The sequence below is a fragment of the Crinia signifera genome, chromosome 1 (assembly GCF_055691185.1).
Source record: "Crinia signifera chromosome 1, ASM5569118v1, whole genome shotgun sequence".
Classification (NCBI taxonomy): Eukaryota; Metazoa; Chordata; class Amphibia; order Anura; family Myobatrachidae; genus Crinia; species Crinia signifera.
In genome coordinates this window covers 443,934,246-443,956,213 of record NC_139217.1, presented here as the reverse complement: position 1 = coordinate 443,956,213, position 21,968 = coordinate 443,934,246, and the positions used below count along the sequence as shown (strand labels likewise).

General features: G+C 42.0%; 1 protein-coding gene across 1 annotated transcript in view; it reads left to right on the top strand.

Moving 5' to 3' along the window:
* Nucleotides 1-21,968, top strand: part of PARP8 (poly(ADP-ribose) polymerase family member 8) — a 199,658-nt gene that overhangs the window by 109,599 nt on the left and 68,091 nt on the right. Inside the window, exons 6-10 of the mRNA XM_083153875.1 lie at nucleotides 2,880-2,957; nucleotides 13,106-13,200; nucleotides 14,976-15,036; nucleotides 20,139-20,229; nucleotides 21,413-21,479. Coding sequence (XP_083010001.1) covers nucleotides 2,880-2,957; nucleotides 13,106-13,200; nucleotides 14,976-15,036; nucleotides 20,139-20,229; nucleotides 21,413-21,479 — 392 coding nt within the window. The remainder of the gene's footprint in view (nucleotides 1-2,879; nucleotides 2,958-13,105; nucleotides 13,201-14,975; nucleotides 15,037-20,138; nucleotides 20,230-21,412; nucleotides 21,480-21,968) is intronic.

The following is a 21,968-nucleotide window of genomic DNA, read 5'->3' as shown; positions in this document are numbered from 1 at the left end:
GATCCTGTAGCAGTTAGCAATGCAGGAATTAATGGGCTGTGTTTTATAAACCCAGGAAATTTCGTACTAAGCGGGTGTCCCCGAGTTCTTCTGCAGAAATATTACAGCCCTACTTAAGAGAAAAAAATCTCAGTCTAAACGGGAGTTAAACCATTTGGTTCCTGCATAGGGAGGTCACCGCTCCATTAATTTTAATATTTCATTGGAATGAAATTGAAATCCTCTTGCAGAAGGTGAAGGCGGCATAGTAAATGAGGCTGCGGGAGTAAATGAGTACGGTACTTTCATTTCTCAGGCTGGACTTTTTCATCATTGGTTGTGAGCCACATTATGCCTGCATAAAGGTAGAATGATACGGACCAGTATTCGGTCACTGGATGGACAATGTCAGTAGACGTAATTGCACAGTAAATAAGTTGTTTTGCACTGATACCCGGAATGTGACGCCCATTATTGGAGGTTGTATGCAGGGGGGACATGTCCTCACCAGGGAAGTTAATCGCTATTAGATATATTCGTCACCAAGAACGGTTATGCTAAGTCACACAGTTATGGTTAAGCTGCTGGAGGGGGCAGGTAGGTACTAGTGTGGGATAAGTAGGGTGAAGCCCCATACACACTACGGGGGACCTTCTGAGCGATAGCTTTTTAAAAACCATGTAACCCCCCCCACACACACACACACACTCCTTGGAACATGCAGGTCAATTTTGCACATCATTGTCTGCCTAGACATTGCCAATCTATCAATCCCCACCCATTTACGTTCTATAGTCTTTAACAGTATCATTGATTGATTATATGGATTGTTTCTTTGCAGCTGTGCATTTGTCAATGTGATTTCCCGATTCCCTCCACTTCCTCTTCCCATGTTTTCTGTACAATTATTTTTCATATGTAAAAAAAAAATTGTGCACGCTCTTAATTATAAGTATAAAATGCTCAAAATATAAATAAAAACCTGAAACTTATCTCCAGATCTCACTGGTGATGAAGGAGTGGATGATGCACTAGCTGACAAGCTGTCAGGGAAGTCCAACATAGGACACTTCCTCTAAGTGCCTTTCACAAGTGCTGATAAGATTGTGATGTGTGCAGCAAACATACGCGTTTTATCATCCACACTTCATCAGGGGTTCCCCACATCTAAGGGTCCAATTCAGACCTGTTTGTTATGGGTCGAATTCGTCCCCGTCCATGAAGGTCGAGGTTTGCCTATTCACAACTCCCCGGGAGCAAACGGCTTCGGAGACTTTCACACTCGGTGGCCCGTTCGCTCCCGAAGGGGCAGAAAGAGGGTGGGCAGTTGAACGCCCAGCGTTTTATGGGCCTGTTATGGGCAGCAGCATTTACCTGTAAGCTAATCTGAATCAGGCCTAAAATCTGTTAATTATAGTGAAATACGTATTGTACTTAAATTCCATGTGCTTGCCAATCAGGAGCTAATGGGCACACCCCATACAACACGATGACACAGTTATAACACGTACAACTATTTTTGTATAGCGCAATCAGCAAGGATTACTCACATTACATCTGAACAGTAAGTGTATAAGCACACCTGCCCCCTCAGCCGCGTCATCCCTCCTGGCACATGTCTCATTAAACCCTTCTCTGAGGCTTTTCTCACACCTTTTTTTCAAGTTATTTTTTCACCTTTGCCCGTGTCACACTCCAACATCACAATCAAGTATTTTTTAATGTTCTACCGACACAAATTATGCCTTGTTTGTTACAAAACATAGGGGTTTATTGACTAAGACTTGGAGAGAGATAAAGGGGCATATGTACTAAGCCTTGGCGAGCGATAAAATGGACAGAGATAAAGTACCAATCAACCAGCTCCTAACTGTCACAGGCTGTATTTGCAAAATGACAGAAAGCAACTGATTGGCTGGTACTTTATCTCCGTTCACTTTGTGGTATATTCAATTCCTGCCCCTATTTCCGACAGGGGAAATAGCAGCCCCCAGCCTATTCACTGCTGCTGTTTCTGACAGCATTGAAGGCAGATTTACGACAAAACAGTCGGATCTGTTTTGTCGGAAACGGCCGTGGGTTGTTGAAATTCACATCCATTTCTTGACATTCTGCGGCCATTTCCGCCTACACTCGACAGCCGCAACATTGAATTCAGCCTGTAGAGTTACTGTTGAGGTGAGCAAAAATGGTCCGGGATTACAACAGTCGGAATCCCAGATTGAATACCGCCCTTAATCTCTCTAAAAGGTTTAGGTACATACAGTAGTCCTCAAAGTACCAAATAATCGGCCTCCTAACATGCCGTGTTACAGTCTGTGTTTGAAAAATTACAGTTAGGAGCCGAGTGGCTGGTACTTTATCTCTCTCCGAGACTTAGTACCAAGGACAATATGTAATAGCCAGCCATGTGCAGACTGTTCAGGAATTTCTGCGAGTCTGTATTTTTAATCAGAATAAGTTACAAGCCAAAACTGTCCTGGTTGTGTACTCTTTGCTGTACAACCTACTGTAGCCAATCAATCTTTAGATGATTTTAGGAAATTAGTTTGATGATCTTGTGGTAGGCAGTGGCCTGTCCTGTGGAAGTTGTTTGTGAAGTTGTTAGGTGGCTTGATGTGAGGGGCCAGATGTAATGGTGGCCATGCAGGATGTCGGCTAAACTTGTAGGGTTTTTAGAAGGGCAATCATTTACATGGCAAAAGCAACCCTTGTAAATGACAGCCCTTAAAAGAAAAACCTCCAAGTTCAGCTGGCATCCTGTATGGCTGATGGACTTGCTCCCCATTACACCCGGCCCAAGGTTCCTTCCAAATGGGACCAATCCAACAATACTGTGATGTCTAATAACTCTGTATGAAACAAGGTCTGTACATCCAACTGGTTTTCTCTGTTGCCAGGAATCACGGCATAGTAGTGCTGTGGAAGAGGATTCTGAAGGAGACAATGATTCTGAAGAGTTCTACTACGGTGGGCAGGTGAGGACTTTGGAAATAATTTAGTATCTTCATAGACACTCCCTTAATGGCACAAGGTATCTGTGCGAGAGATCTATGTGGTCAATTGTGAATAAAAATATATATATATATATATATATATATATATATATATATATATATATACTGTATAATGTATACACATATATGCATATATACATAGGCAAAGAAGCAGACAGCGGCACTCTGGGAATTTTCAAAAACGTATATTAGTGCAAAAATAGCATACCAACGTTTCGGGGCATAAGGTACCCCTTTGTCAAGGTGAACAGTGCAGTAACTTTCACAAAGGGGTACCTTATGCCCCGAAACGTTGGTATGCTATTTTTGCACTAATATACGTTTTTGAAAATTCCCAGAGTGCCGCTGTCTGCTTCTTTGCCTACTCCTGCACAACTGTTCCGGAAGGCACCTGGGTCCCTGACCAGCTGGGGGAGTGCCAGGTCAACACACACCTTGTTGCATATATACATACATACACATACACAAACTCACACATATATCGTGAACATTTCTTCAGCCAATCTTATCAGATCCTCCCACGTAGCCTTCATAAGCTTTCCTATGTAATTACTTCCCCTCTGTACTACCCACACATATCATTTCTTTACTTTCACATCCTTTTGAACCCTTGCCATCATTACTGTGTGACCATATCCAGGGCCGGTGCAAGGCACCGGAGCGCCCCAGGCGAGTCGGGCTGGGGGCGCCCCGGTGCCGGGGGGGGGGGGGGGGGGTGGTACCTGGCGTTCGGCGCTGTCTATTTAAATCTGGCGGCGGAGGCGGCGGGGGTCCCTGCAGTCTATTAAAAATCACGAGCGCTATCCGCCGGGCTATGCGGAAGCGCTTCTAGTGTGAAAACACTGGCAGCACGCTGATTGGCTGCCAGAGTTTTCACACTAGAAGCGCTTCCGCATAGCCCGGCGGATAGCGCTCGTGATTTTTAATAGACTGCAGGGACCCCCGCTGCCTCCGCCGCCAGCTTTAAATAGACAGCGCCGTAGCTAGGACAGGTACCCGGGCGGCATTTTCCGCCCTCCAGTGGCCGGCGCCCTAGGCAAATGCCTAGGTTTGCCTAGTGGTGGCGCCGGCCCTGACCATATCATAAAGCACATTAAACTCCTGTAATCTGGCAGAACCATTATACAGGTAGCACCTATCATTGTGTATCAGAGCCTATTTCTGTATAGATGGGAAGCTTGTGAGTAGCGGCTTCCTACCTCTGAATCTGTCTGTTTTTATTACGCAATTTCCTTTTTTTACTGTTGTTTCCAATTGTAAAGTGCAACAGGCTATGCTGCGCTATATAAGGAAGTGTTATAATTATTATTAATAATAATAATATAAGGCATGTAACAAAGAGAACTTTGGACAGCAGATACACGAGTCATTTGTGAAGAAAAAAGAAAATAGTTACAAATGTGGTCACCAGGTGGGGATTCAAAGGACTTACTAAAATTGTTCAATGTGACCTCCATTGTGGTCAACAACAGTTCCCATGGACAGAACAGCATTCTCTAAAACAAGTGTCACATGGGATGTGGTCCGGTGATCATGGTGACCAAAATGTCTGAAAGAGGATAATGATTGTAATATTTAGCACCGCATGACCATATGGTGACAAAATTTGTATACAATATATAGGTTTTTTTCAATACATGGCTAGCATATTTTCTGAAGCACATGTTTTATCCAAATACCTCAGGCCTATAACTCCCTCTAAAATGCTCTATTTTGGAATGCTTTATTTTTATTATCTATCTATCTATCTATCTATCTATCTATCTATCTATCTATCTATCTACTAGTAAGCAAACGCTTTGAGATATATATATATATATATATATATATATATATATATATATAATCCAGGGTGTATCCACACCTATACAGGTGTAGAATATCCAGCACTCTCCAAAGTATGAGTCCCAAACAGGTTTGGTAAAATCCAAATAACTGAAGTTTATTCAATTTGCACACGGTGTCAGGTAGATAAGATCACAAGTGTTTTATAGAACATGCCCCGACGTTTCGATCCCACACAAGGGGATCTTTCTCAAGAGGCTTTAGGTTCAGTGGTACAGCAAATTCAGCGAAGAGTCAAGGGGAAAACCCTGGGTAACGTCGGGGCATGTTCTATAAAACACTTGTGATCTTATCTACCTGACACCGTGTGCAAATTGAATAAACTTCAGTTATTTGGATTTTACCAAACCTGTTTGGGACTCATACTTTGGAGAGTGCTGGATATTCTACACCTGTATAGGTGTGGATACACCCTGGATTATAATTGGACATACGTTTTTCACGCATCTCCTTTATCTGGCACCCCGTGATATCTCAATTATTAGTGCGAGTGCGGTCTATACTTGGAACTATATATATATATATTTATGGTACTTGTTTCCTAGCACGGCCACAATCGCGGGCATCGTGTGCCTTAACTTTAAGGCACACGATGCCCGCGATGCCCGCGATTTCCCCATAGGCTTCAATGTTAAAATATTTTAACATTGAAGCCTATGCGCGTCCGACGCGATGCCCCCGATTTCTCCATAGGCTTCAATGTTAAAATATTTTAGCATTGAAAATGAATGCATTTAACATAGGAAAAAATGTGAAATGGCCCAATATGGGCCATTTCTCATTGGGTATGGCCCAAATAATGGCCCCCCATTGTGACCGCCACCCCCACGATTGACGCGAACCCGAAGCGTGGCGAGCGCAGCGAGCCCGTGTGGGGCGGCGGTGCGCGTCCTCCGACCTTTTCATTCCCCTACTATCCACATCGGCGTGGAGTTGAGAATATATAGTGTGGCGAGCGTAGCGAGCCACCGAGCCCGAAGCGTGGCGAGGGGACGCGGATACCTGTCAAGCCCACGAGGGGCATCCCTCGCGGGCTTGACAGGTATCCGCATCCTCTCGCGGGGCTCGCTGCGCTCGCCACGCTTCGGGCTCGGTGGCTGGCTACGCTCGCCACACTATATATTCTCAACTCCACGCCGACGTGGATAGTAGGGGAATGAGAAGGTCGGAGGACGCGCACCGCCGCCCCTCGCGGGCTCGCTGCAATCGCCACGCTTCGGGTTCGCGTCAATCGTGGGGGTGGCGGCCACAATGGGGGGCCATTATTTTTTACACACATGCCGGGGCCATAGCCAATGAGAAATGGCCCATATTGGGCCATTTACCTTTTTTTTCTATGTTAAATGTACTCAGTTTCAATGTTAAAATAATTTAACATTGAAGGCTATGGAGACCCGATTTCTCCATAGGCTTCAATGTTAAATTATTTTAACATTGAACCCTATGGAGAAATCGGGTACATTGCGTCGGTCGCGTCGTGTGCGGTTTGGTATGCACCCGACGCGACCGACGTGATTTTTTCCGACACGACCACCACGATATAAATCGTGGTGGCCGTGCTAGGAAACAAGTACCATATATATATATATATATATATATATATATATATATATATATATATATATATATATATAGGTTCCCTGAGAACCTGTGATTCACTATTTGTCACACTTAGAAGGCTATACCTCCACATTGTGGACAGGAGGAAATGTTATCCAGCTACTGTTATTAACCTGTTATTATTCTGTCTGAAGTCTTTTTTTGGTCATTTGTTAAATAGGTGGTCCAAACCTGTTGTCGAAACAACTACTATCATTCATTACAATAAGATTGCTGCCTAAAATTACCACCTGCCAATTATTGTACCTTTCTAAAGAATATACCTTCATTCATGCAGAGGATACATTACCTCTGGATTGATTCATTGCCCCTGATGAAGTCCTGAAGGACGAAATGCGTTGGGTCGTGGATTTATACTATATGTTGCATTTATAAGGACACGGAAATGCTGATGAAATTTTATCTGCTGGAAAATCCTCAATAAATGTCAATTTGTTTTTAACCATTATTTGATTCATTGTATGTACATAGCCACGGGAAGCGGTCATCTATTAGAATGAACTTAGGTCTACAGTCATTAGGTCGACCCCACTAGGTCGACTGGCAGGAAGGTCGACCTGACTTAAGGTCGACATGGGCCAAGGTCGACATGACTTAAGGTCGAATTTGCAAAAAGGTCGACATGAGGAAGGTCGACTGGTCATAAGGTCGACATGGGTTTTTCACTGTTTTTTGAGCCGACATGTGCCGACAGGCGGTATTTCATGCCCTACCATCCACTAGGGCGTGGTGGGAGAATAAAATAGTGTGCCGAGCGCAGCGAGGCACCGTGGCCGAAGCATTGCGAGCGAAGCGAGGGTCCGATTCTCATTGCCAACTGTGTCCATGTCGACTGTGTCGACATTCGGATAAAAAAAAACAGTGAAAAACCCATGTCGACCTTATGACCAGTCGACCTTCCTCATGTCGACCTTTATGCAAATTCGACCTTAAGTCATGTCGACCTTGGCCCATGTCGACCTTAAGTCAGGTCGACCTTCCTGCCAGTCGACCTAGTGGGGTCGACCTAATGACTGTAGACCGAAGTTCATTCTGACAGATGTACCGATTCCATAGCCACATAGTGGTGTTACAATATAGCGCACCTCTATTTCTCCTTTCATCTGTGCCTTTATTAACAGCGAGGTACTATAGGGGTTCTGCTTTCCTCAGCGCATTATTAGGGCCACAACACCATTTCTATATATATATATAAAGATGCGGGATAACCGGCACTCCTAAATGCTGTGTTGGGTCTGAATTGCCCCGGTGCCTTCCTGACACGGAGGGTGCGTGTATAAAGGGAACAGAGAGGTGGCACTCGGAGACGGTGGTAAATGGAAAAAACCTCCAAAGGTGGTTTAATGTGACATTACAGCAACGTTTCGGGGCTGTGCCCCTTTCTCAAGCAAAGTCAAACAACAAGTGTATATATATATATACTAGAAATCTGGTAAGTGAGGCAGGCAGCCCGCATGGCTATGGTTTGTGGTGTACTGAAATATGTTATTTTTATTACAATGGAAATATAGAGAATAATAGCGAGACATTAAATTTCTCCATGAACATTTCCAATAATACTTGAAACTGATTCTCTTACGACATTAGTTGGACAGTATAGAAGGAATCCATAAATCTCTTTCTGCTTCCTAGAGGAAGAAATCAATAAAACAATTGTTACATGTGCAATCCCCATCCCAGAGATATCAGTATTAGTCGTTATCAGCCTCTCCAGCACCACAATAAAGAGAATGATCATTAGAGGGGAAAGTTCCATTACCATGACTGGTTCCATTCTTTATGTTAGGATGGACCAGGAGACATTTATTTAAGTTTTCATTTTTAAGTGGGGTAATTGGTTAATTTTCCAGTATTTACTAATTAGTGCCTGGAAATCCTGTAAAATCCAATCTCAGCCATAGGCAACCTTCATCAAATCAGTTATTTTGGTGGTGTTGTCTTGGGCTTCTCATCTCAGACCAAAGTCCAGTGAGGACTGGTGGGGGGTATTGAATCTGTGCCAGTATTACAGGACTGGGGAAATATTGGCACTCACCTATTCAATGCTGCCATTAATGACAGCATTGTAGCAGCATTTTTAAAGTCGGATCTGTTTTGACGGCAATTGCCGCGGATTGTCGAATTATCGGACAGTTTTGACAATCCGCCGCCGTTTTCACTTATCCATGGACTTTCCAACACTCAACAGCCGGAACATTGAATTCTGATTGTCGAGTTACTGAGTAGACGAAAACGGCCCAGGATTCAAACAGTCTGATTTCCGGGTTGAATACTCCCCGCTTCTGAGCTCTCTGTAAAGAAGTCTCTAATCAAACCTATTGGGAATGCTGTAAATGCCATATTTCCTGTATGTAAGTGCTCCTCCTCTTATTTAAGTATTCTAGAATGACTAGCTACAGTACAATTGACTTTTCCATGAACTTGGCCGATGTATCCATAGCAACATCTGTTCGCTGCCCGGAATTTATAGCAACCTGCCTCTGCTGCCTGGAATTTATAGATTAATCCACCTGTAAGTCCTTCCTCTCTGCTGATTGAGTTTTTCCTTTTAAACTCTCAGGATTCCACATGACTTTCTCATTCTAAGTGAGATGGAGATATCTTCAATGATAAATGGGATTTATAGATTTCCAAGTTACAACACTCACTGGTATAATTGGGACCATTAATCAGCCGCGAGCTTTCTGCTATTAATAACTGGTACCATATATAATTTCTATTACCCAATAATGTGTGCACAAGGCCGCCTCTACAGAACCATAGGACAGAGTGTTTTAGCCTGTTCTTCATGTGTGCCTTGTGTCTGGATCGAACGTTCCTTGTGGAGTCGTTGTGGTCCAGATGCTAAACAAGGTGTAACCCAAGAAAGTCACAACCCCTGTAATTCCCATCCTGAATTGATTGATAAACCAACTCTTTGGAACCTGACTAGTAGAGGTAGCATGATGAAACTTTAAGGGCTTTATTCAGAGATGGATGCAAAAGAGTCTATAGGTGGTCAACCATCCTTGACTTTATACAAATGTCAATACAAAGTCCTTCCCTGATGTACATCCTTGCGTCTGTATGTGCAAGGACTGGGATGCTCATCATCAGCAATTGGTTCATCTTTAAAACTTGTTCCATTCCTATGGCAGGAGCAGTTTCTCCATCCGATTCTGGCCTCAAATGTGAGTACCCAAGCATCTGGTTAGGCATCCACAGTCACCGGCATTCCCACAACACTCCTATAATATGCCCATAAGATAGACCTTCTCTGTGTGTCCGACAAGACACTGCACAGAAGCTACTTAGATGCTTGCACAGCAGCAAGATGTTGCAGCGTTCCTAGCATTGAATCAGGCCTTTTGTACACTGACAGTAAAAACACCATTTGACATGAGATGACCTGCGGTCATCAGCCTAAAACTACCCCTCCTTCTAGATGCCTAATACTAACCCCATGCCCGCAGCCTAACCCTTACCTTCAAGTGACCCCACTAGTTTCTAAATCCAGCCACGAATACTTACTGATCGAGATGATGGCTGTCGGTATTCTGGCCTCGGCATCCTGACTGTTTTGGGGATCTGGCAATGGTGTTCTGGCGGCATTGGTGATGCAGGCATCAGTATACTGAACAAAGAAAAAGATGTAAGGGCTAGGAAAAGGTTCAAAAATGTATTATAAAATCAACACACATATATAAAATAAAAAAATTAAATGCTAATAATAAAACTTCAAAATGGATAAATAGTGGACCATAGACCAATGATGATAGTCACCATGTAGTCCCGTTCCTATGTTACCGCCATAGGTGCACTGAAGTGGGTGATGACGTGCAATTCAATAGCAGTAAAGGTAAAATTCCTCCGGGGAATATAGTCACCATGGAACCGCTAGCGGAGTTCATTCCAAGCCTTGCAGCATACAGTATATCCTCAAGTTGAGTGCGGTGCAAAATGCCAAATGCAAGGCACTATTTGTAATCCAAAAAAGTGTTTAGTGGACTGGATGGTTCGGGTAGGTGACAGGTGATGAAAGGGATGTTGGTCTTGTCCACCGGTTCCTCCTCTTCTTACATGGTGACTACCATCATTGGTCTATGGTCCACTATTTATCAATTTTTTAGTTTTATTATCATCATTTAACTAGTTTTTTTTCTGTTATACTGTATATGTGTATTGATTTTATAATACATTTGTTAACCCTTTCCTAGCACCACCTATATATATTTTTCTTTGTTCTTTGTGTGGGACTAACTATCCCATCACCAAGTGGCTGCTCTTGGCAAACTCCCCATGACAGCGCCCTCACGACTACCCAGTATACTAAACGCAGGCATTCTACTTTTATAGTAGTGTGTACTAGTGTACATATACCACCGGAGGGTTGCTGTTTTTTTTTTTTTTTTTTTTTAAATAAAGCAATTTGCACAATCTGCTGCTGCTAGAAGTAGGGTTTGCTGTATTGTATGCTGTGTAGATGGGGTTTATCCATTGTTCTATAGAATCTTACATATAGGACAGAAATGCCCTCGACCCATTTTAGCTCTACCTATTAAATTGCAGCCAATCACGTGGGATTTGGACCGCCATGCCTGGTGGGTGTCCCCTTAGGAGCATTGCCACCCTATGCATCTGCCTATATTGCCACATCTGAATGTTTTAGCGATTATATATATATATATTATTTCCATGTTATTACAATGGCGAGCACTCTTGTACAGTACACGCTTTGGCTTTTGTAATGTAGATTTGATACAACATGCATTTTTAATGTATATATTCCTAAAATGATAACGTAAGATTTAAGGTCAGTATGTTCTATCGTACACAGTATTTTTGACACAGAACGTTAATGCATTCCTAATTCACTTTTAAATGAAATCCCTTACACATCCACTTGGAACTTATACATTATAAATAAAGGTATAAACTATGTAGGCCTATTAATTATTGAGGTAGAAATTTTTATTTTACAAGCGACTAGATTATGTTCTATGTACAGAGGAATTGTAATAACTACCATTGGCATGGTTTCCGTTTTTTTGAGGCTCGGGGAGGTACACTGTATAACTGTAAATATAATGAAGGATATAAACATACAAAAAGTACTCCGTGTCCTTCATAAATATTAAAAAGACATGTCCAAAATGTACGGCTTTGCCGGTTGCATCAAAATTTATGTCCAAAGGGTCCTGTGATTAGTGGTTTAAAAAGCAACGGTTTAAAAAAATGTTAAAGAAAATATAATCAACATCAAAATGTCAACAGGGTTGTAATGTCGATGTGCAACCTGTAGACATTGAGCATGTTGCTACTCTTCCGACAGTAGAATGTTGATAAATGGTCTAGTGGTGACTTACCTGGTATGGTGGGTCTAGTGGCATCAACCATGTCTTCCCGTTTTGTCGGTGACGTCATGATAATTTCCATTGGTAAATTTCTGTAACCATCCCACTAGTGCCTACCCTAAATCTCCTGTAGCTTATCCCTCCCCTAGTGCCTAACCCTATATTAGGATATCAACAATATAAATGACAAAATGTTGACTACATTGTACGCTATGATAAAAGAACACTCTATTATGTTACATATTGTAGACCACCATCTGTATACTTGGTAAAGTAATCTGATATTTTTGAAAAGGAAATTTCTGATGTCAATCCAGATAAATCTTGACACGTCACCCCCATTCCCAATGTGTTTGCTGTATATTGCACTAAAAATATATTTATTTCACTCTACAACCAAAATAAAGTTCTATCTATCCTGCAAGAAACAATCTAAAATTTATTGTAGCAAAGAGTACACAAGCATCTTCAGTCACTGTGAGTTATGGTAAAGTCATGAAACTATGAAATAGTCGGTCATGAAGGGCTTAGATACAAAAAATAATATGTTATTTGTTTGTTTTATCAACGTGTCTGCGGGTACATTGGGATTTTTCAAGAGTCCTGTCTAGGCAGCTGATTCAGCGGTGCAGGGAAATCCCCACCCTTCCGCGAGGTTCTGCAAAAATATGCTAATTGTGGCTGAACGGACGGTGTAATGGTTAGCATTACTGCCACCGTCTGGGGGGGTGGAAACTGCCTCCGTTGGGGGGGGGGTTTGGAACTTGCTTCCGATGGGGGATGGGGGGTTTGGGGGGGGGCTGGACCTTTTATTGTCCAGGGCCCCCACAAACCTTAATCTGGCCCTGTTGGCCAATGATTCTGTATGGTGAGTATCAGCCCCACAAACCATCAATGGCTCAACTCAACTATCATTGGTTTTCTGCCCCTGGTGAGAAAACATTGACGGTAGGACCATTTAGAGGCATCCCGGCATCAGACAGTACTTTGAGCTGCCCGTTCTTTAATACCTTTTAGAAATCTTTGGGTTCTGACAGGTGGAAAATACATCTTATTTGTGGTCTACAAATAATGGGCCCATGTACTAAGCCTTGACGAGCGAAATTGGATGAAGATAAAGTACCAGCCAATCAGCTTCTATATTTCAAACACATCCTGTTTCATGACAGTTGATTGGCTGGTATGGTTTATCCTTCCATTTAATCTCTCTCTGAGACTTAGTGCATAGTTCCCTAAGTAATAGGAAGGATTTCATGGAACCCTCATGTTGTGCTTGGTATTTATATTCATAATCTATTATCTCTTGCGCAGGTGAGTTACGATGGGGAACTTCATAAACACCCACAGCTGGAAGCAGATTTGGCAGCGGTGAGAGAAATCTATGGGCCCTGTGCTGTATCTCTCAGGTATACACTGATATTAATGTCTTGTTTTACGATGCAGTAAAATCTAGAATGATGCCATTTAATTATATTCCCGGTAACATTGAGTTTAAGTTTCTGCAGAGCTGTTTACACACTGGATCATATCTGCGGTTGAATTGTACAGGTGGCATAGTATAACACTGATGTTAATATTTTATGAAGTTTACATTGCTTTAAGCTGTGGATGATGCCATTGAATGGTAGTACAGTAGGAATACATTTATGTTGCTGTAGCTTTATTTACACAGTGCATTGGATCTGAGGATAATACATTGGGTTGTATTATGGGCATCACGGACGGTGTAATGGTTACCATTACTGCCTCACAGCGCTGAGGTCATGGGTTCAATTCCCACCATAGCTCTAACTGTGTGGAGTTTGTATATTCTCCCCGTACTTGTGTGGGTTTGCTCTGGGTACTCCGGTTTCCTCCAACAATTCAAAAATATACTGGTAGATCAATTGGCTCCCAACAAAAATAACCCTACAATGTCAAAGTGTGTGTACATGTAGTAGGGAATATCAAGTGTAAGCTCCACTGGAGCATGGACTGATGTGAATGTTCAAATATTCTCTGTAATGCTCTGCGAAATATGTGTACTATATTAATAACTGGTAAGAAATAAATATATAGGGGAGTAAATATTACAAAATTCTATCAACATTTCCCCCACACAATGGGATTAGGCCTAGGGACCCTGAGGGATATTGGCCTGGGATTGTCACCGATCAGCATGTGACCCTCAATGTAATTTTTTGCCCATTATCATCCCAACATTCTTGACATTTGCAGTTGATTGTGATGGGATGTCTGCAGGAGAGGTTAAGGCCCATACACACTGGGCGATTTTGAGCTGAAAGCAGCTCAAAACACTAAGTTTGAGCGACTTTCAGCTCAAAACCGCCCAGTGTGTACAGCCCAGTGAAGAGCGGTGAGCGGTGATGCACGCTCCCACATCATCGGGGGAGGGGGGGGGGAGCCGCTCATCTGCTGGTAATACCAACAGAAGAACGGCTTTGCATAGCGCTGCACAGTGAAGTACAGTCAGACTTAGGACACAGGAAACTTCTGGGTTAGAACACAGGGTATACTAACGGTTGTTTTCCACTGATTGTAACATAGCATTTCAAAGATACCCAGAATTGGCCGAGTCACACAGGAGCTGTTGGCTCTCATGCACCCTGCCTGCTGCGACTCATAACGTGCGGAGGATAGACTAAGAGGAAGCAACTGTAATATGACCAGCCTGTAACCAACTTTTCAGCACTGTTTTCCAAGTTTTGCAAAGCTTATGGTATGCCTGTGCTCAGGGCCAGATTAATCCTTGGGGGGTGCCCAGAGCACAACAGTAGAAGGGGGCAGAAGTGGTGGTGGTGGTGGGTTATATTAGATTATGCATATCTCCCAACATGACCCATTCCAGTTACAGCTCATGAAATTTGATATTCTTGTGTCTCTGCCTGCTTTCTTGCATTTTGAATGCATGGTCCTGCTGCTGCACAAAAGGGACAGCTAGTGATTTCAGTGCACTCCAGATTGCCCTATGCCCCCCTTAATCTGGCTATTCCTGTGCTTACGTTATGTTCTGCCTCCACATATGAGCATGCCTCTGCGAGGTGGGGAACATTAACATTTACTGTTGCAGATCTTTTATACAGAACAAATGGTTTTCTTTTAATGCTGGAAAGTTTTTAGTGCGTAAATGTCATTGAATAATATAGAGATGATTAATACCTAGCATTGTTCTCTCTTGCAGGGAATATGGAGCAATTGACGATGTGGATATTGATTTGCATATTGATGTTAGCTTCCTCGACGTAAGTTATGTGACTTTCATAAGAAGAATGAGTACATTACCTTTCTGTTTAATATGGGATTCTCTGTTACAAAGGTCACTCAGATTTCATTTAGACTTCAATTGAATTTGAAACAACAGTTTAGTCGAGATTCAAATAATCTCATTAAATCTGAGTCTGTGTTTTTATTCTGTAGGAATAATCAGCAAATATTTACATACATTAAGGGGTAGTAAGGGGCAAACATTACTAACATTTCGGCTAGCCTGCATGCTGAGCGATGCAGACTAGGGAAATTGCCCTTGTGCTTTCCAGAGGCTAGATCACCTATACACACGTAACGATGTGTGTATGGGCGATCTGTGCTAACCAACATTCTCTGGTTAGAACACTGGCAATCTGACTAGATCTTGACTACATGTAGGCAACACCCAGAACAATCTAGACAGGTTGTTTAGAAGTAGGGTTAAAACCGCCCCATGTGTATGCCCATTTAGCCTCACTTTCTAATACCTTTGTAATCTTTTTGTTTTTTGGTTGTGTTGTAGATTGCCTGACCCGCCCCGCGTTGCCCGGGAAAACCTTGTGTGTTTTTTAATTTCCAAAATTTTTGTAAAAATTTGTCTTATGTTGTGCCAAATGCCCAAGATTGTCATTTGTTAAAACATCCACCATAATGTAAGAATGTGTTTGCATTGATACTCAATGACAGCAATGAAATCAGGTGTGGTGTTGTTGTTTGAACACACCGCTCCTGACTTTATAATTTGTGTGTGTTGATGAATTCCACATCCAGTCCTGACATTTAGCACCTATGATGCATATATTTTTGTGTGTTCTGTGTGTTTATGTGTGTTATACTGTTTTTGTGTGTGTGTTGTAGTGTATGTCGGTGTGTTTTTTACTGTGTGTGTGGTATGTTATGTATGTGTTGTGTTTTGTGCATCTGTCCAATGTGTGTGTGAGGTGCGCTACGTATATATGTGTGTGTGTGTGTGTAGTGTGCTGTGTGTATCTGTGCAATGTTTAAGTGTGTGTGTTGTGTTTTTGTGTATCTGTGCAATGTTTAAGGGTGTGTGTTGTACTGTCTTGGGTGTGTGTTGTACTGTGAGTGGTGTGTTATGTATGTGTTGTGTGTATCTGTCCAATGTGTAAGTGTGTGAGATGCACTATGTATATATGTGTGCGTAGTGTGCTGTGTGTATCTGTGCAATGTTTAAGTGTGTGTTCTGTATCTGTGCAATGTTTAAGTGTGTGTGTTATATATGTGTGTATTGTGTTGTATGTATCTGTCCAATGTGTGTGTGAGGTGTGCTACGTATATAAGTGTTTGTAGTGTGCTGTGTGTGTGTGTATGTGGTGTACTGTGTGTGTGATGTGTGTGTGTAAATTGTGTACGTGTGTGATGTGTGGTATATGTATATCCCCAATTATCCCTAATTGTTTAAAGCCTCCACCATAATGTTAGAATGTGTTTGCATTCATACTCAATGAGAGCAATGAAATCAGGGGTAAAATTTAATAGGATGAGAGATTCAGAAAGTGAAAGATTTGGTAAGAACTCTCCAGTTTTTTTTAAATCGGCAATCATTTACACTGTAAAATCAAACTGGTTTGATTTCTTACCAAATCTCTCACTTTCTGAATCTCTCAACCTATTAAATTTCACCCCAGGTGTGATGTTGTTACTTGGTCATCTATTTCCCAGATCGTCGATTATTTTCCAGATCATCAATGAAGGCAAATTGAATCTTTTTTTTTTTTCATTTCTAAGTGAAATTTCCCAAAAACAGCTTTGAGGTGCACACCACCGGATCCAGAGGTACCTTGTTGCCAAATTTGGCGCCTCAGAGTGCCACGGTGTCTCCGTAATGTGGCAGACACGCACACACACTCTTCAACTTATTATATAGACTAGCTGACCCGCCCGGCATTGCCCGGGAAAACCTTGGGGTTTCTTTATTTCCAAAATTGCTGAAAAATGTCATCTTACAGTATGCTGTGCCAAAGACCTAAGATTGTAATTTGTTATAGATTCCACCATAATGTTAGAATGTGTTTGCATTGATACTCAATGACGGCAATGAAATCAGGTGTGGTGTTGTTGTTTGAAACACAACACTCCTCAGTTGATAACTTGTATGTGTTGATGAATTCCACATCTACTCCTGAGATGTAGCACCTACTGTATGACATATCCTCCAACATCTGAGGGTCAGAAATCGGTACAAAATCAGAAAGGGGCATGACCTCACCTCCATTTCTATACTTTCAATGGTACAGTTTCTAGGGTGTGTAATTACAGGCACTGAGTGCGTGGGGACCGGGGTGGGCCATACCGCGCCATAATTAATTAAAAATTCACTGCTCCCTGCCACTGCCACTCCCCTCACCGAACCTGCCTGCAGCAGTCTCTGAGGTCTGGGGATCTGTAAAGCACATGCACCGGGCATCTCTACCAAACAGTGGGGCAGCCCCTGAGTGTGGGAGCAGGTCCGCGGGCCTGGCCACATGATGTAATGACGCGACGCACGCTATCCGCACCACTGTAATGCACCACTGGGAATGGGTGCAATGGGCCAAATTCTTCCCTACACCCGCCGGGCCAATCCACTCATCTAGCCATCACAATCATCAATGGGTGCATTGATAAGGTTTGAGTGTAAAAAGTTGAAGAATAAGACTGAGAAAAAGAATTGCCATGTTACAAAGTGTACAATTTACTCAATAAATCGTGTAAAAAAAATGTAAGTGTACATAGAAGTACAATCAAGAAATGAAAGTAGAATTAAAAAATAAGTTCTGATTCAAACTGATAATTGTTTGGATGGGGTGGGTTGTGAAACAAATCTATAGGTAGGGGTATGGATATTGTGGGCATAATTGGTGTTTGTTACACCTACAGGGGGCCCTCAATTGATGGGATTTTCACTACAGTGTCACGGTCACAGTGTCACCATTTCGGGGATTCCCAATTGGGGTCCAGGTGGTCTTTTAGGGACCCTTTACAATCCTGTAGGTCTCTTCTCCTTGAGCTTACAGCCTCCCTTAATGATAGTCAATCACTGAGGGAGACCGTAGGCTCCTGGAGAAGAGACCAACAGGATTGTAAAGGGGTCCCTAAAAGACCACCTGAACCTCAATTGGAAATCCCCCTACGGTGACACTGTAGCGAAAATTTCTCATCAACTGGGGACCCCCTGTAGGTGTACCAAATACCAATTATGCCCACAATATCCATACCCCCTCCACCTATAGATTTGTTTCGCAACCCACCGCCATCCAAACAATTATCAGTTTGAATCAGAATTTATTTTTTAATCCTACTTTCATTTCTTGATTGTACTTCTATGTACACATATTTTTTTCACGATTTATTGAGTAAATTGTACACTATAACGTGACAAATCTTCATCTCAGTCTTATTCTTCAACTTCTTACACTCATAACATTCAAACAAATGCATGCAGCGCTCATGCCCATCGACCAAACATTATCTATGAACCAAAAGAGTCTGGGAAACCCTTAAGGCAGAGCAGTGCCTGATATCCAACTGACTAACAGGGTGAGTGCAGTGTACCTACTTTGTATTGAACAATGAGTGCATTGGCCAGGACAAAGATGTCTCAGTGCAACTGGCCGGGGAGCGCAGTGACAGGCTGGAGGACTGGAGAGACGAGAGATGGATATGGGGAACAAAGTAGAAATGGTACATTAGGTACAGTTTTTATTTGCCGGTACAGACTGTTAAATTAACTGCAAATTATTTTTTATGTGTTCTGTGTGTTTGTGTGTGTTGTACTGTTTTTGTGTGTGTTGTAGTGTATGTGGTTGTGTGTGTTGTATTGTATGTATCTGTCCAATGCGTAAGTGTGTGAGGTGTGCTATGTATATACAGTATGTGTGTGTTGTGTCTGTGTATCTGTGCAATGTTTAAGTGTGTGTTTTGTGTGTGTTGTACTGTTTTTCAGGTGTGTGTGGTGAATGTGGGTGTGTGGTGCTGTTAGAGGTATGTTATGTGTGTGTTGTGTGTATCTGCCCTATGTGTAAGTGCGTAAGGTGTGCTATGTATAAATCTGTGTGTGTGTAGTGTGCTGTGTGTATCTGTGCAATGTTTAAGTGTGTGTGTTCTGTGTATTGTACTGTTTTTGGGTGTGTGTTGTAGTGAATGTGGGTGTGTGTTGTACTGTGAGTGGTGTTTTATGTGTGTGTGTTGTGTTGTGTGTATCTGCCGAATGTGTAAGTTTGTGAGGTGTGCTACGTATATATGTGTGTGTAGTGTGCTGTGCGTATCCTGGCAATGTTTAAGTGTGTGTGTTCTGTGTGTTTGTTGTACTGTTTTTGGGCATGTGTTGTAGTGTGTATGGATTTGTATTGTACTGCATGTGGTGTGTTGTGTGTGTGTATCTGTCCAATGTGTAAGTGTGTGAGGTGCTCTACGTATAAATGTGTGTTGTGTGCTATGTGTGCATATGTGGTGTACTGTGTGTGTGTGTGCGTATACAATGTGTACGTGTGTGTGTGTTATGTGTGGTCTATGTATATCCTCAATTATTTCCTAATTGTTTAAAGCCTTCACCATAATGTTAGAATGTGTAATTCATACTCAATGACAGCAATGAAATCAGGTGTGGAGTTGTTCCTTCGTAAACGGTTTCCCAGATCGTTGATCTTTTCCCCAGAACATCAATAAAGGAAAATTAAAACTTGGTGTTTTTTAAATTTCTAAGTGAAATTTCCCAAAAACGGCTTCGAGGTGCACACCACCGGGTCCAGAGGTATCTTGTTGCTGAATTTGGTGTCTCTGAGTGCCACGGTGTGTCCGCAATGCGACGGACACGCACACACACACGCACACACACTCTTCAACTTATTATATAGATGACATATACTGTATATATTAATTGGTATGAAATACTGTTTTGCAAATGTAATAGTTCTTACATTATTTGCATGTAAGGAGGAACTGTCAACTGCAGTTCTGTGTATTTGCATGGTCCCCAATAACAACTAATAATAATAATCCCCATTTTTTAATAAATTTTTACTTTTGATGCATTGTTTTTGTTTTAAAGGACAATTATATGTATAGCATTATTTTTTTGTTGTTTGTTTTCCATCAGGAAGAAATTGCTGTAGCTTGGGATGTGATCCGCACTGAGCCGATTGTAGTCCGTCTGCACTGTTCTTTAACACAGTATTTAAATGGCCCCGGTTAGTGGCTGTTTTTGTTTACTTTCTATGTTAACCACATATATTGGATCCTTCCTAGTGTTTACTTTAAAGAATTTAAGGAACTATTTTTTTAGGTAATTATAGCCCTATTATATGCACTTATATATTTAGTGTTAAGAAAATAAAATATTCAAATAAGAATACTGCATTAGTGAAAGGGGTGGTTCTCTCAGCTGTTTCTGACAATGTGAATACACATCCTGTTTAGGATTCGCTGCACATTCGCCACTGCTCGCTGCGTTCCGGAGCCTCGCCGGCTCCGGTATTCAACGAGTCAGGGGCTCACTGCCCCTGACCGGCGAATTTGAGCTCCTGCGGCGGATGCCGCAGGGAGCCTGAGGACGGCGGCAGGCAGGGAGATGGAAGTCTCCCTGCCTGCCCCAGAACGTTTGTGGGGGGGAGGTGGGCTCCTCGGGAGCCAGGCAGCACAGGCTGCCCCCCGGGGGTGCCAGCAGGGGACTGGGTATATTCGCTACACCCGATCATGCATATGTAATGATCGGGTGAAGTGAATATATGAATATCTAATGAGCGGCTCAGCTCCGGCCCCCTGCTGGCTGGTCTGTGTAAAAAAAAAAAAAAAAAAAATATTTAAAAATTAAATATATATTCATGTGCTTATAGCACATGAATAAAAATAGCATGCCCCTCCTCAGAATAAAATTCCAGATTTTTTTACACCAATTGTAAAAAACAAAACACTTTATTTTAAAAGTTCACCTTCCACTTCACCATAAAAAGATAGCGATTGCTACTCGGTGAATCATGGCGAAAAAAGCCTTGAAATGTATTCGCCATCTGGTCATTGAATAGGGTGATTCACCGTTTTAGTCAGAAATTTGCCTTACAGCACAAAATCGCCATAAAAACCTGGCAATTCAGCCGCATTGAATACCGCCCATTGAAGCTGAATGATAATAATATCTTTGATAAGTAAGAGTAGAAATCTTGATTTATCATTTCTAAATGTATTTATTAACCATAAATATCATCATTAACTGTTAGGATCCTATAGATAAGATTATAATACTTTTACTGTCACGATTACAATAACAGACTGCGAGTCCTTTAGAATTGTCGACTCTCCACAAACCACCAATACTGTAAAACATCAGGAACTTGTATTTGTAAATAATCCGGAAATATCTTTTATTTTCCCCAGTTCCAACGGTCGATGTGTTTCAGATATCCACAAAAGAAAAATTTGGTTTGGGACATCAGTTGAAAAAGTAAGTTTAGGAAAGTTTCTAAATAATTTCTCATTTGATAGACTTACTATATTGCAGCAATACTGCACCAGCAAAAACTAATATCCTGCCATGTTATACAGTATTTATGGTCATATCCGTGTAGGGACAACATTTAACTGGAAAAATGCCAAATGTTCGTGGGGTTTTTTTTGCATGAAATTTCTGGTTTTGTACAAGATTAATGAACTATAAAAGGTCTAGGATGTTTTATTTCATGTCTCTATATTATTATATTTTCAATATGGATGGATGTGTACATCTGTACACATGTGGGCACATAGAGGAGAAATCCTTTGATGGTTACTTACCATCAAAGGATTTCTCCTACCGTGCCTGACGCTCGCAGCAACTGCCGCGTGACCCAGGAATCACACGGCGGCTGCTTATATTGGCATGAATTCAGGGCGGGTGCCGACATCTTGCCCACCCAGTGTTTCCATGGGTACACCCACTGTTTTTGTGGGCACG